The 14,605-nt window shown below is 41.7% G+C and overlaps 1 protein-coding gene across 1 annotated transcript in view; it reads right to left on the bottom strand.

Annotated features, from left to right (window-relative positions):
• Window positions 1-14,605, bottom strand: part of LOC126100582 (regulatory protein zeste-like) — a 105,757-nt gene that overhangs the window by 56,080 nt on the left and 35,072 nt on the right. The window contains exon 3 of the mRNA XM_049911204.1: window positions 5,303-5,434. Coding sequence (XP_049767161.1) covers window positions 5,303-5,434 — 132 coding nt within the window. The remainder of the gene's footprint in view (window positions 1-5,302; window positions 5,435-14,605) is intronic.

Below are 14,605 nucleotides of genomic sequence, written 5' to 3'. Positions count from 1 at the left end.
GATTTCTTAGAGCCTTTGCAGTTGGCAGATGATGTTTGCTGGCTGGAGAGACAAAAGTCTTCGCGAGAGTATTCACTGCCAGAAGCGAAGATTTGGTGGCTTGTTGCACAGCTGGAAGAGGAGATGGGCATGCTACCATGATACTGGGCGATTCTACAGCCACGGGGCTGAATTTGAGATTGCAAGTCTGTGTGGCCATCTCCTTTGTGGAATGAGGTGTAGAAAGAATGTTACTTTAAGTACCAGATGGCAAACTGCAGGTCTGTCAACTAGCCAACAACTCGCAAGTGACTGGGTAAGGTACTTTTTCCTTTACCAGGACCTCGTGGACATTCCACTCATTGAGATACAAGGGACATTCTTGGGAAGAGGCTGCATGGTCCCATTGCAATTGATACAGCAGGGAGAAGGAAGTGGGCAATCGCCCTCATAAGCATTCCTACCACAAGTAACAAATTTGGCCGTGTTTTGACTGGACATTCAACTGTGGTTGCAATGGTGACTCTGGTAGCAGTGCATCGGGTTTAGAAGATATGTCTGGACTGTGATGGCTTGACCTTTGATGGAAACACTACTCTGTCATAAGTGAGAAAAAGAATGTGTGTAGGCACTAAGGTTGCATTAACCTTTTTCATTACCCGATGGATGGCAGTAATACTCTGATTAGAGATGAAAGACTGAAGTTCTCCCTCAGACAGGCCCATCAAGCAGCCTAGTGTAAACAACACCACATGAAGAATTCAGCATTGGATGGTATTTGATATGAACATGATAGCTGTGGAGGAGCGAAGCTGCAAGCAATTTTTGGGATTGAAAATCACAATTCATCTCCAAATGCAAAGTGACATTAGTTAAAAAAGAGCAGGGTTTCACAAGGCCTACAACTGCATCAACACATTTCTGAATAATAAACATATTAAATGTAGCAATGGACTGGCCTCCTTCAGTATGTGGCACCACAAGCAACTGAGGTGCAGCTGTGAGATTGTTTGAATCTTTAGCCTCACTTTGTTTACGTTTAGTAGATGTAGACTGAGATGGTGATTAGCTCACTGCAAGACAATCCTCCACGATTGCCAGCATCTCCAATGAAGCTCACCTCCCAACTGCCCTCCTCTCCCTCCCTCCCTCCCCCCTCCCTCTCCCCTCTGCACCTGCCTTAGGTGCTTGTTCACACCTCACGTCATGACTCCTGACCTCCTGACAGAGGGCCGAACTGGCAATTTGGGAAGGTAACGACTCAGGCAATCACCTCTCCCAGGGGGTTCGTGTGAACCCTACTTGTAGACCCAGGATTGGAATTACCTGTCACCCAGTCAACTGTTTGTTGTGTGTCAGCGTGTAGGCTTCAGGGGCCCACAGGGAGAAAGAAAAAACAAAGAGGAACCTCAAACACTAAAGCGGAGGAAAGATACGAGATGGAGAATGAAGAAATAAAGAAAGAAAGAAAAAATAGTGGAGGGACTGTTCTGACATCAGGCTACTAAAACTTCAGAACATATTCCCAGACATGTTCCCCAAGGGAGAGGAAAAAGAATAACAGGAAGATAGACATGCGACACGGAAAGGGAAGAGGTGCTCCAACGGCTGGAGCTCCATGGTCGCCAAGCATGAACTCACCACAAAGTGTTTAGTCCCGTAGGAACTGTTTGATTGTGTACATTTCCTCACAAAATATGTTCGAACTGTCCATCATCAACTGCAAAGCATTCTGCAGCTCTTACAGACAGTTGCTGTGTTGCTGATCTGAGCTCATTCATACGGTCATTTACTTGAGCATATGCGTGTAAAATATGAGTGAGAAATTCATTCTTTGGGTCTACTGTGCACTTGCAGACTTATGAGTTAAGTCAACTTCACAAACAGTAATCTAATGGTGTTAGACTGGGTGACCTAGGTGGCCAAGAAGCAACTCCATGGTGACCAATCCAATACCCTGGATATGTTTCAGTGAGGTACTGTGTCGCTGGCTGTACAGAATGTGCAGTAGCCCCGTTATGCTGAAAGTACATACGACATTGTATTTCCAAAGTAATATACTCCTAGTACTCTGGGAGCACGTTTTGAAGGAAATCAAGATACCATACTCCAATAAGACTGACACCCGTGATTTTCAAACAGGTGTATGTCAGATACAGTTAAGAAAAGGACATATGTTCATTTGAAGTTTTTTGTTCAGAATCACCTATACTAACACCTCTCAAAGCATGTACCTTTTCTCCTGACTCACCCTGTATGATATCTTTAATAAAATATTTCCAGTTCCTCAAGTGACACAGTCCAGTTATTGTTTTTAGACTTTTCAAGCATATGATTCAGTGTGTTTCTTCATGAGACATAGCACTGCTTTATCAAAAATAGGATGGAAAGCATGATGACAGTCAACAACACAGCAAGCATAAGTAGTGCAGTTGATCTTCCTCCAGAAGATGAAAAATTTGCAATCTACCACTCAGTTCCATCCCTAGCTACAATGTATGTAGAGGCATTCAATTGGAAGTGTCATGATGGACGAGATGAGGATTTATGTTAGTCACCGTCTGAACCCTCCCCCAATAACCCCTCCACATTCACAATGGCTCCATCTATATTTTCGCTTGTCTCTGGTCTATCCCCAATGACCTACAGAAATGGAAAGCCCCCCCCCCCCCCCCCCCCACAGGACCATGCAAATTTGAAAGAAAGGAGGCCACACGACATAACAGCTTATTAAGTTACAATTACTAGGGCTGGCCCAATTACACATAAAGTATGTATACCACACCTCAGACAGACTTATTGATAACAGGATCTACATACTACAAGAGGAAACTAATTGTCACTACAATGACCTGGTTTATTGTCAAAAGTGTTGCTGACAGTTTCAGAGACAACATTAGGCAATGACGGATTGAAACAGGGAAAGAAATACAGTAGATTTGAGAGATGAAACAGTGAAGACAGCAGAAGATCAAATAGCTAAAAAGACTAGGCCCAATATAAATTCTTGGATATCACAGAACATACTGAATTTAATTAATGAAAAGGATAAAATATAAAAATGCAGCAAATGAATCAGGAAAAAGGAAATACAAATATCTAACAAATTAGGTTGACTGGAAGTGTAAAATGGTTGAGCAGGAATTGCTAGAGGACAAATGTAAGAATATAGATTAAGCATACATAACTAGGGGAAGGATAGATACTGCCTATAGGAAGATTAAAGAGGCAATTAAAGAAAAGAAAAGCAGCTTCATGAAGATCACGATCTCAGGTGGAAAACCAGTACTAAGAAAAGAAGGGAAGGTGAAAGGCGGAAGTAGTATAAAGAGGGGCTGTCCAATGGACAAAAATTTGACAGAGCACTGGAAGACCTAAGACAATGCAAGGTGTATGAGATGGCAAAATACCCTCACACCTCAAAAAGAATATAATAATTCCAATTCCAAAGAAAGCAAGTGCTGATAGATGTGAATATTACTGAACTATCAGTTTAATGAGTCATGGTTGCAAAATACTAACATGAATTATTTACAGAAGAATGGAAAACTGAATGAGGAGATGAGTATTAACAGTAGCAAAACAAGGATGATGAAATATAATCATATTTAATGATGTGATGCTGAGTGAGTGAGATTAGAAAATATGACACTAAAAGCAGAAGATAAGCTCTGCTATTTGGGTAGCAAAATAACTGATGGTGGATAAAATAGAGTCTGGCAATGGCACAAAAAGCATTTCTGAAGAAGAGAAATTTGTAACATCAAATACAGATTTAAGCATTAGGAAGTCATCTCTGAAGTTATTTGTCTGCATTATAACCTTACATGGGAATAAGAAGTGGATGATTGACAGTTCGGACAAGAAGAGAATAGAAGCTTTTGAAATGTGATGCTTAAGGTTACATACATAGATCATGTAAGCAATAAGAAGTTACTGAACAGAACAAGGGAAAAAATAAATTTGTGGCATAACTTAACCAAAAGAAGAGATCTGTTGATGGGACACATTCTGGGGTCACTAATTTAATACTGGGTGTTGGGAGGGGGGTAAATGGAGAAGTAGACCAAAAGATGAAGATATGAATACAGTAAGCAGGTTCAAAAGGATGTAGGTTGCAGGGAGTTATTCTCTCCCTCATTCTTGTTTACTGTTAAATCCTGCCATTTCCATTATTCTTAAACCTTATTTAATGTGTCAGCTGTACAACTGAAATGTTTTACTGCACTTAACCAATTCTGACAAATCTGTTGTCTTCAGAAGTTTAAGATTTGCCTCTAACATGATGACATCAAATAAGGGCTGTAAAATTCAATTATTTTCTAATATATGCGACAATGTGTCAGTTTTTCAAAAGTTTACAATCCAGACATCTGTTGACAAAATACACTGATACTTGCAGAGGGTACAGGAGGTGGTTTGACTGTCAATGACAAAATGAAATTAGTTGTATTATTATATTATATGATACAAGAAAGTGATCCTTCAAAGTATTGCAAAAAGATATGTTGGAACCAATAGAAAATTCTGATACAGGAAAATTTCACGTAAGTGATACAGTATCGACAACCAGAAGGGATGTTTGCAGTTGTTAATTCCCAATTTCTGTAAAATTAAAATATAAATGTCATAAAAACAAATATGTCCTCCATATAGCAAAAGAGCAAAATTCATAACTGAAGAGAAGTGCCACTGTTATCTATGCAGTAACAAACTTCCACTTTTCACACAGTGTACAACTGTGTCATGCACCTAATAATGGTATTAACACTACACACAGAATAACACATAAAATGCTATTTAGTTATGAGTGGTGTCCCACAGAAAAGATGGGCTAGGAATTTCTAATGTAAGAAACTAGACAACATGCAAAAATAATCATACTAAAGAAAAAAATTAATTCTGAGAAAGTACTCATGTCAATATAACAAAAATGTACTTTAAATTTTTTTTCTTTGTTTTACTTTTGGTGAAATGCAGTACTGGAAAGAATAGTCAGAAAATAGCAGTTCAAACTGTCCTTACCTGATATTACTCTTAACATATAAGATATGAAAATCTGTTTGGTGATTAACAATCTCAGAAACTTAGATTTTGCTCTTTGTGAACAATTTTTTGTGTGTGAATACTCCACTTAACTGAGTAGCAATAATAGCACGTCGTGTAAATTGCGTAAGCTAAATGCACATAGCTTTTCAACAAAAATAAATCTAAGCAGGTAACACAATGGCAAATAATAGTCTTTAACCAAAGCATGCAGAGATTTCAATGATTTCCCCCCCAAATAATACCAAAATTTTGTTTTACATAAAATCATACTAACATTTCAACCTCAGTCTCAATCTTCCTCTTACACTGGAAAGCATTTGAATTATATATTTCATTTTGAATCCCTGCTAACGTTGAAGATGCTACTGCTTCTGCTGCTGCCACTGCTGCTGATTCTGCAGTGAACCTGGAAATTAAGAATTCAACTAATGTGAGCAAGAGATCAAGAACAAATAAACAACAAAAACAAACTAGAAAGTAATAAAAATTTCACTGAAATTTTTTAAAAAAAGGACAGAATATTAAGATTGAATAACATGATGATGATGATGATGATGATGATGATGATGATGGGATGACGACGGCAATGACAGACTGAACAGAAGCTCCAGTAGGATACAAATAGAGGAGCAAATTGGCCATGTCCTTATTGAAGAAATCATCCTGGCATTCAGCTTAAATGATTTAGGGAAATTCTGCAAGACCTAAATCTGCAGAGCTGGGCAAAGATTTGGACCATCTGAACGTCCAGTGTCTTGACCACTATGCCACCCTGCCCACTGCAGTGATATGAACTATAGCGTAGTTGGAGTATTTAATGTGCTTATTAACATCTAAGAATTGTCAAGCAATTCAATTTTTTTTTCTTTCTTTTTAGTGAAGCACTGACTGAAGAAAGAAAATCCAGGCACGAGTTTACTATACCACTTAATAAGCTGGTAGAAGGCTATTAAAAATCACTTTTTTTTTTTTTTTTTTTTTTTTTATCATAGGCATGTGAGGAGCTGAATCTGTCAGCGTGTTTTTCTCACAGTAGTAGTACCACTGGAAGAAAAAAAAATTAATCTGCAAATAACATCCCAATACTGAATAACAATTTGGTCTATAATACAGAATGACCAGCATGCTCTGGACTTAGTAATATTACTTAATTCATTGATGGTTTTAAGTTACATTAAATCCAAGAAACATGACAAATTCAGTCACCAAACAGGGTGGTTTTCCAATAAATCAAAGACAACCAAATTCTGGAATCTTAGCACATCAGTGCCCCACCAATAATAGCGCCATTACAGACATAGCACAAGCAGAGGTTGTTTTTTGTTTAAGGATGGGGAAGGAAATCGGCCATGTCCTTTCCAGCATTTACCTTAAGCGATTTAGGGAAATCACGCAAAACATAAATCTGAACGGCTGGACAACAGATTTAAAAAATCATCCTCCCAAAAGCAAGTCCAGTGTACTAACCACTGCACTACCTCACTCAGTCACACTTTAATAACACAATGGATATCATGTGACCAATTGCTGGGTGTTGCTCTAATATTTGAGATTCTTACAGGGTGTCCAGAATATCTCGAAAACGAAGATCGATAGAGGAATGCAGTAGACGGTATGTTTATTATGAAAGCTGTAAGAAGTTTAGACAGCAGTTTGAAATAATAGTTACAAAAGCTGCTAACAGATGGCGCTGTAATCGCCATACATAATGCCTAGTATAAATAGTGATCTGAAGCCCAGAGTGATCAGTTCCACTATTGAAACATGAAAGAAGGTTAGCGTACCGAAGGAAGAGATTAAAACTATTTACTCCATTGAACAACGCGTTTTTCTGGTGCTAGACTACCACAGGTTAGAGGAGAGTCCTACGACAACAAGGCGAAGTTTTCAAGCACAATTTAATGTTCCAAAAGGACTCGATGCGAAAACCCATTCGTACGCTCTTCGCAAAATTTCAACGAACAGGCAGCGTAACTGATGATCTAGTGGGGCATGTTGGCCGCAAGCAAACCGCAGTTATGCCTGACAATATCGCCACAGTTTCTGGAATTATTCAGCGAAATCCAATGTCATATGTCCCTAGAATTGCATCTGAGACTGGTTTGAAGCATTCCAGCACACAGAAAATACTGAGAAAGAGCCTACACATGTTTCCATTCAAAATTCAAACGCACCAGGCCATATCTGTACGAGCTGTGCAACAAAGGGATGCCTTTGCTAATCAGATGCTCACAATGATTGATAGTGAAGGATTTGATGTTGGCTGCATCTGGTTTACAGATGAAGCACACTTCCACCTGAATGGATACGTGAATAAGCAGAACTGGCGATTTTGGGGTTCCGAAAAGCCATATTGGTGTGAAGCAAAACCCCTGTATTCTCCTAAAGTTACTGTGTGGGCTGCAGTATGCAGCTGAGGCATTATTGGTACTTTTTTCATTCGAGAAACGGCCACTGGTGCACATTATGTTGCAATTTTGGAACAATTTGTTGCCACACAGCAAGCGTTAGAGGATCGACCAGATACTGAATGGTTTATGCAAGATGGAGCCCGACCACATCGGATCGAACAAGTGTTTCGCTTTCTTGAGGAATACTTCGGGAATCGAGTCATTGCTTTGGAATATCCCAAATTTACTGGTGCAGGCATGGATTGGCCTCCATATTCGCCGGATTTGACTCCCTGTGACTTTTTTTTGTGGGGCGCAGTGAAAGACATGGTCTACCCAAAGCATCCCGCCACGCTGGACGATCTTGAATCGGTGATCTCTGTGGCATGTGAATCCATTTCGGTTGAGACACTACGAAATGTGATGGCGAATTTCATTCTTTGTTTGCGCCACCTCTGTAGTGCCAATGGTGAACATTTTGAAAACATTGTGATGTAACTGTTTGCAAAGAGTGTTTTCATATGATTATTTCACTTATGTATGCTGATATGAGCTGTACAGCATACAGCGCCATCTGTTAGCAGCTTTTGTAACTATTATTTCAAACTGCTGTATAAACTTCTTACAGCTTTCACAATAAACATACCGTTTACTGCATTCCTCTATCGATCTTTGTTTTCGAGATATTTAATTTTGAAATCAGGGAGTCCTTTTCTGGACACCCTGTAGTTAGTTAGCACAAACAATATTGAAGATACCTAAGGATATCAAGTGTGTATCAAGTGTACAAGATTGTTTCTACAAAGTACATTTATTTCATTGTAACAGCGAAGTATTTACACACATCAAAAAAAGTTTTGCATCACCTCTGTTCCGAGAGTTCCGAAACCTGTACAGAAGATTGGAATAGAGATCAACATAATCATTTCTGCCCTTTTTATTGCTCATGAAAACCACACATTGCATGTTGTACCACCATACAGCGAGACCTTCAGAGGTGGTGGTGGTCCAGATTGCTGTACATACTGGTACCTCTAATACCCAGTAGCAAGTTCTCTTGCACTGATGCATGCCTGTATTCGTCGTGGCATACTATCCACAAGTTCATCGAGGCACTGTTGGTGCAGATTGTCCCACTCCTCAACGGCGATTCAGTGTAGATCCATCAAAATGGTTGGTGGGTCACGTCGTCCATAAACAGACCTTTTCAATCTATCCCAGGCATGTTCAATAGGGTTCATGTCTGTAGAACATGCTGGCCACTCTAGTCGAGCAATGTCATTATCTTGAAGGAAGTCATTCACAAGATATGCGCAATGGGGGCGTGAACTGTCATCCACGAAGACAAATGCACCGCCAATATGCTGCCGATATGGTTGCACTATGGGCCTGCTGGACCACCAGGGGCGTATGTCGGTCTCACATAATGCCACCTCACTGATGTTTATCAGGCAACCTCCACCTCGCTGCTCTCTCTGGACAGTGTGTCCAAGGCATTCAGCCTGCCCAGGTTGCCTCCAAACGCATCTCCGATGATTGTCTGGTTGAAGGCATATGTGACACTCATCGGTGAGGAGAACATGATGCCAATCCTGAGCAGTCCAATCGCCATGTTGTACCACACTGCATGGTGTAGAGGTTGCAAAGATGGACCTCGCCATGGATATTGGGAGTGAAGTTGTACATCATGTAGCTTATTGCACACAGTTTGAGTCATAACACGACGTCGTGTGGCTGCACAAAAAGCATTATTCAACACTGTGGCGTTGCTGTCAGGGTTCCTCTGAGCCATAATCTGTAGGTAGCGGTCATCCACTGCAGTAGTAGCCCTTGGGCGACTTGAGCGAGGCATTGTCATTCACAGTTCCTGTCTCTCTGTATCTCCTCCATGTCCGAACGACATTGCTTTGGTTCCCTCTGAGATGGCTGGACACTTCCCTTGTTGAGAGCTCTTCCTGGCACAAAGTAACAATGCGGATGCGATCGAACCGCGGTATTGATCGTCTAGGCATGGTTAAACTGCAGGCAACATGAGCCATGTACCTCCTTCCTGGTGGAATGACTGGAACTGGTCGGCTGTAGGACCTCCTCTGTCCATACATTGTTGTTTACATCTTTGGGCAGGTTTAGTGGCATCTCTGAACAGTCAAAGGGACTGTGTCTGTGATACAATACCCACAGTCAATGTATATCTTCAGGAGTTTTGGGAACTGGGGTGATGCAAAACGTTTTTGGTGTGTGTATACACCCTATCAGACCCAGTGACAATACTGAACACAAATGATACTAATGCATTTTGGTGGCCGTTTTACGTGTTGCAGAGAATCGCAACTCTTACCACTTATAAATCCACCTTCGTGAGCATGTGGATTTCAAAACGGCTGCTCAAAGGAAAATTTATGTATAAATTCACTCACCACAGTTGACAAGGATTAAATAACAAAGAGCACCAGTCAGTATTTTCTGTGATCTCCCTGAGACATCTGACTGTGTAAACCACAACATTTTATTACAAAAGAATAAGGATTCTTGGAATTTACTATATAGCTAAAGGTTGCTTAAATCATATATAACAAAAAGAATACTAATGGTTACATTTTATAATTCATCAGAAGTAGCACAGTTTTTCTTCTGACTGGAAGAAAAAAATGACTAACGGAGTTCCACAAGATTAAATATTGGATCCACTGTGATTCCTCATATATGCACACAAAGTAGAATTAATTTTTCTTGCAGATTATAAATATTATAACCAATCTCTACAGATACACAGCAACAAAGGAAATTATGAAAAATTTGCTTGGGAGGGTTACTGACTGGTGTTCTAATTGACGAGAACAAAATTGAAGAGAAAAAATGGGCCATGGGCAAGAAGGACTCCCACTGAGGGTTTCATACATGCTTAACAGTGCACATAGCTTACCGGCTCCCGTAATCAGTTACACTGATTGTTTATGCCTGTTACCGAGATTGATACTAGCGAGATGTGTGTCCTAGGAATTCCAAGGCTTTCAAAAATGATTTAATTTTGATTTGAAGTCTGATAACAAATTACAAAAGAAATATTTTTTTCATGTGATACAATTACAAATTAACTACTGTATTTCATACTTTTCCTTTATGAATTATTTAGGAATAAAGGAGAAAACATACCAGAATGTAAAAGTGCTGCGTCGTCCACACACACACACACACACACACACACACACACACACACACAAACACACACACACACACATCTCTCCCTACATTGAGCTCAGTTGACTGCCAGCTCTTTCCTGGTCTATGGTGAGTGTACTGAGGTGAGATGGGGGTGCAGGGTGGGGTGGATTGAGGGATGGAGACGTGTGAGGCAGGGAGTGGGTTGGGGGGAAGTGTCTAGCAGCTCATAGGAGAGTGGGGAGCTGTCTGTGGGCTAGCTAGGGTGCAGGTGAAGGGGGCAGGAGGCAGATGGCTGGGCATGCAATTTCACAGACTAGGGCATGAGATGGCAGCACATAACTAGCTGACATGAATTGGGTGGGGGTACTGGGGCAGGGGATAGTGTGGACGCACGCGCCCATGCATGCGCAAACACACACACACACACACACACACACACACACACACACACACACACACAAAATATAGAGTGAGGGTTGGGGGGGCAACAAGTTACCTTAATTTAGGCCAGGGAAGTTACAGGAACGAAGGATGCACTGTAAGTATAGCTCCCATCTGCACAGCTCAGAAAAGCTGATGGTAGTGGGGAGGGTCCAGATGACACAGGTTGTGAAGTGACCACTGAAATCACACATGTTGTGCCAGGGGGTGGTCCACCGTACTTTCGGCAACAGTTTGGTGGTGGCCATTCATTCCGGTTGGCAGATGGTTGGTTGTCATATCAATGTAAAAAGCTGTGCAGTGGTGGCAGCAGAGCTGGTACATAACATGGCTGCTTTCACAGGTGGCCTGGCTTCTGATGAAGTAGCATAAGCCTGTGACAGGACTGGAGATGCTGGATGGATGCATTGGGCAGGTCTTGTATCTGGCTGGGTCTTCCACAATGGTATGATCCCTGCGGTAGGGGACTGGGGGTGGGAGTGGCATAGGGATGGACTAGGATGTTGTGCAGGTTGGCTGGGTGGCAGAACACCACTTTGGGAGGGGATTGAAGTATCTTGGGTAGGGTGTCTCTCATTTTAGGGCGTGATGATAGATAATCAAAGCCCTTACAAAGGACACAGTTCAGTCATTCTAGTCCTGGGTGGTACTGGGTGACAAGAGGGGTGCTTCTTTGTGGTTGGTTCTTGGGATGGATGTGAGGATCAGGTGTGTGTGGGGATATGGCACAGGAGATCTGTTTGTGCTTTAGGTCTGGAGGGTATCGCCTGTCTGCAATGGCCTTTGTGAGGCCTTCAGCATATTGGGCTAGGGATTTCTCATCACTGTATATGAATCTGCCACAGGTGGCTAGGCTGTTTTTTTTTTTCTTGTCATCAGTCTACTGAATGGTTTGATGCGGCCCGCCACGAATTCCTTTCCTGTGCTAAACTCTTCATCTCAGAGTAGCACTTGCAACCTACGTCCTCAATTATTTGCTTGACGTATTCCAATCTCTGTCTTCCTCTACAGTTTTTGCCCCCCTACAGCTCCCTCTAGTACCATGGAAGTCATTCCCTCATGTCTTAGCAGATGTCCTATCATCCTGCCCCTTCTCCTTATCAGTGTTTTCCACATATTCCTTTTCTCTCCGATTCTGCGTAGAACCTCCTCATTCCTTACCTTATCAGTCCACCTAATTTTCAACATTCATCTATAGCACCACATCTCAAATGCTTCGATTCTCTTCTGTTCCGGTTTTCCCACAGTCCATGTTTCACTACCATACAATGCTGTACTCCAGACGTACATCCTCAGAAATTTCTTCCTCAAATTAAGGCCAGTATTTGATATTAGTAGACTTCTCTTGGCCAGAAATGCCTTTTCTGCCATAGTGAGTCTGCTTTTGATGTCCTCCTTGCTCCGTCCATCATTGGTTATTTTACTGTCTAGGTAGCAGAATTCCTTAATTTCATTGACTTCGTGACCATCAATCCTGTGATGGGACACACAGAATTGTTAGATTTGTGGATTTTGGGGAGCATGCAGAAGCCGGGTGTGTGGGCTGTTGATGGAGTCAGCAGAGAGATGGATTCTGGGGAGAGGTTCTGGGAAGAGCCTAATGATTTCAGCAGGGATTGGAGGTTATGTTGGACATCGGGAATGGGGTCACTTTGGCAGAGCTTACAGATGGAGATATCAGACAACTGGCAGAGGCCCTCTGCCAGGTAGTCACTCCGGTTCATCACAACAGTGGTGGAACCTTTGTCTGCTGGGAGTATGATCAGGTCAGGATCCATTTTCATGTTGTGTAGGCCAGTCAACTGGATCCATGGTCTACAGGTAGTGTCCTTTATCAGTAATCAGAACGTCCTCGATCCTGGGTTCAGATCCCATCACTGCTTAAATTTTGACTAATAATCAGCATTGGTGGCCAAAGACTGCTGGCGTAACCAGTCACTCTCATTCTGCCAACAGCCTTGACAAGAGGGCAAGGAGCAGACAGAGGTTCAGAGCACTCCATCATCCTAGAGGAGGCAAACTGCCCCCGAAGGCAGAAGAATCAGCAATGATCAATAGCATGAGGATGCAGAATGCAATGGAAACCACTGCATTAAAGACACACAACATGTATCCAAAGGATCCTATGAGAGGCGCTCAGGGTTGGACAGACCATCGACTTCTGAGGTCCAAATTAAACATACCTTTGAAAGCACCACACCGAGCTTCAAAAAAATACCATCAAAATTATCCTGTAAAATCTTGGCCCACGATCAGACTATGAGAGCAAAACTGGACGATGCATTCGGTCCTGAAGGGCTTTTGATATCCGAGTCTGCCTCTGTAGATGAGCACTGGAATGTATATGCTACCGAACTGCGCAGATGTGCCACAGAAGTCTTGGGAAAACCTCAGAAAAAGAACCAAGACTGGTTTGAAGATTCAGATGCAGAGATCAAAAAGCTTGTTAATGATTTCAGAGCATCTCTTTGCAGTCCTGATCTTGACAAGCATAAAGTAGCACACTACAACCTGAAAGTGAAGGAGTGCACCCTCAAAGACAAATAGTGGCTGAATGAAGCCAATGAAATGCAATCATACTCTGACACAAACCAAACAGATTCTTCAGAAGCCTGAAAACTATCTTTGGTCCACAATCAAAGAAGATAGCACCTGTTTATGACAAAGATAAAACCTGTCGGCTGATGTAACAGAATGATATCCTTGCTCAGTGGGCAGAACATTTTGATGAAGTTCTTAATCCCAACCAACAGACAACTGATATTCCATACATAGAATCACTTGAAGGCCTGCCAGTCAATAAACAACTTGCTGATGCCCCTTCATTCAGTGAATTCATTTCAGCACTGGCTAAGCTAAAAAATAACAAATCAGTAGGATTATGCAACTTACCATCAGAACTTTATAAATATGGTGGACCAAACATTACGAACCCACTGTTTTTTCTAATTTCAAAGATTTGGGAGTGCGAAATAATTCAACAAGATTGGAAAGATGCCTGCATTTGCAAGATTTAGAAAGGCAAAGGTGACATTTCTGACTGCAGTTCTCACAGAGGAGTCTCTCTTCTCTCAGCAGCTGGGAAAGTCAGGGCTCACATACTCAACAATCGTCTAACGCACCTTGCAGAAAAAGTGCTACCAGAGACACAGTGTGGCTTTCACCTGAACAGAGGCACAGTGGATGCCATATTTCTTGTCAAACAGGTGCAAGAGAAAAGCTTAGAGCAACATCAGCCTCTGTTCATGTGCTTTGTAGACCTGGGAAAAGCATTCAACTGAGTCCCACGGGAAGCTCTCTGGATTATACTAACGAAAACCAGCTGCCCTGACAAAATTATTAACTTTATTAGATGGTGTCATGTCAACATGATGACAAAAAAAAAAAAAAAGCTTTCAGACCAGTGTCCCATGACATGCGCTGTATAACAAGACTGTGTACTGGCTCCCACACTCTTCTCACTTTATTTCTCAGCTGTTATGAGAGACACGACCAACGCCTGCAGTGATCAAATGGGTCTTGTCTTGAGAACAGACAAAAGTGTCTTCAACATCTCTTGCCTCAGAACAAAAAGGCATGTAAAT

The sequence above is a fragment of the Schistocerca cancellata genome, chromosome 9, assembly GCF_023864275.1.
Source record: "Schistocerca cancellata isolate TAMUIC-IGC-003103 chromosome 9, iqSchCanc2.1, whole genome shotgun sequence".
In the NCBI taxonomy this organism is placed as follows: Eukaryota; Metazoa; Arthropoda; class Insecta; order Orthoptera; family Acrididae; genus Schistocerca; species Schistocerca cancellata.
This window is presented reverse-complemented; position numbering and strand designations above follow the sequence as displayed.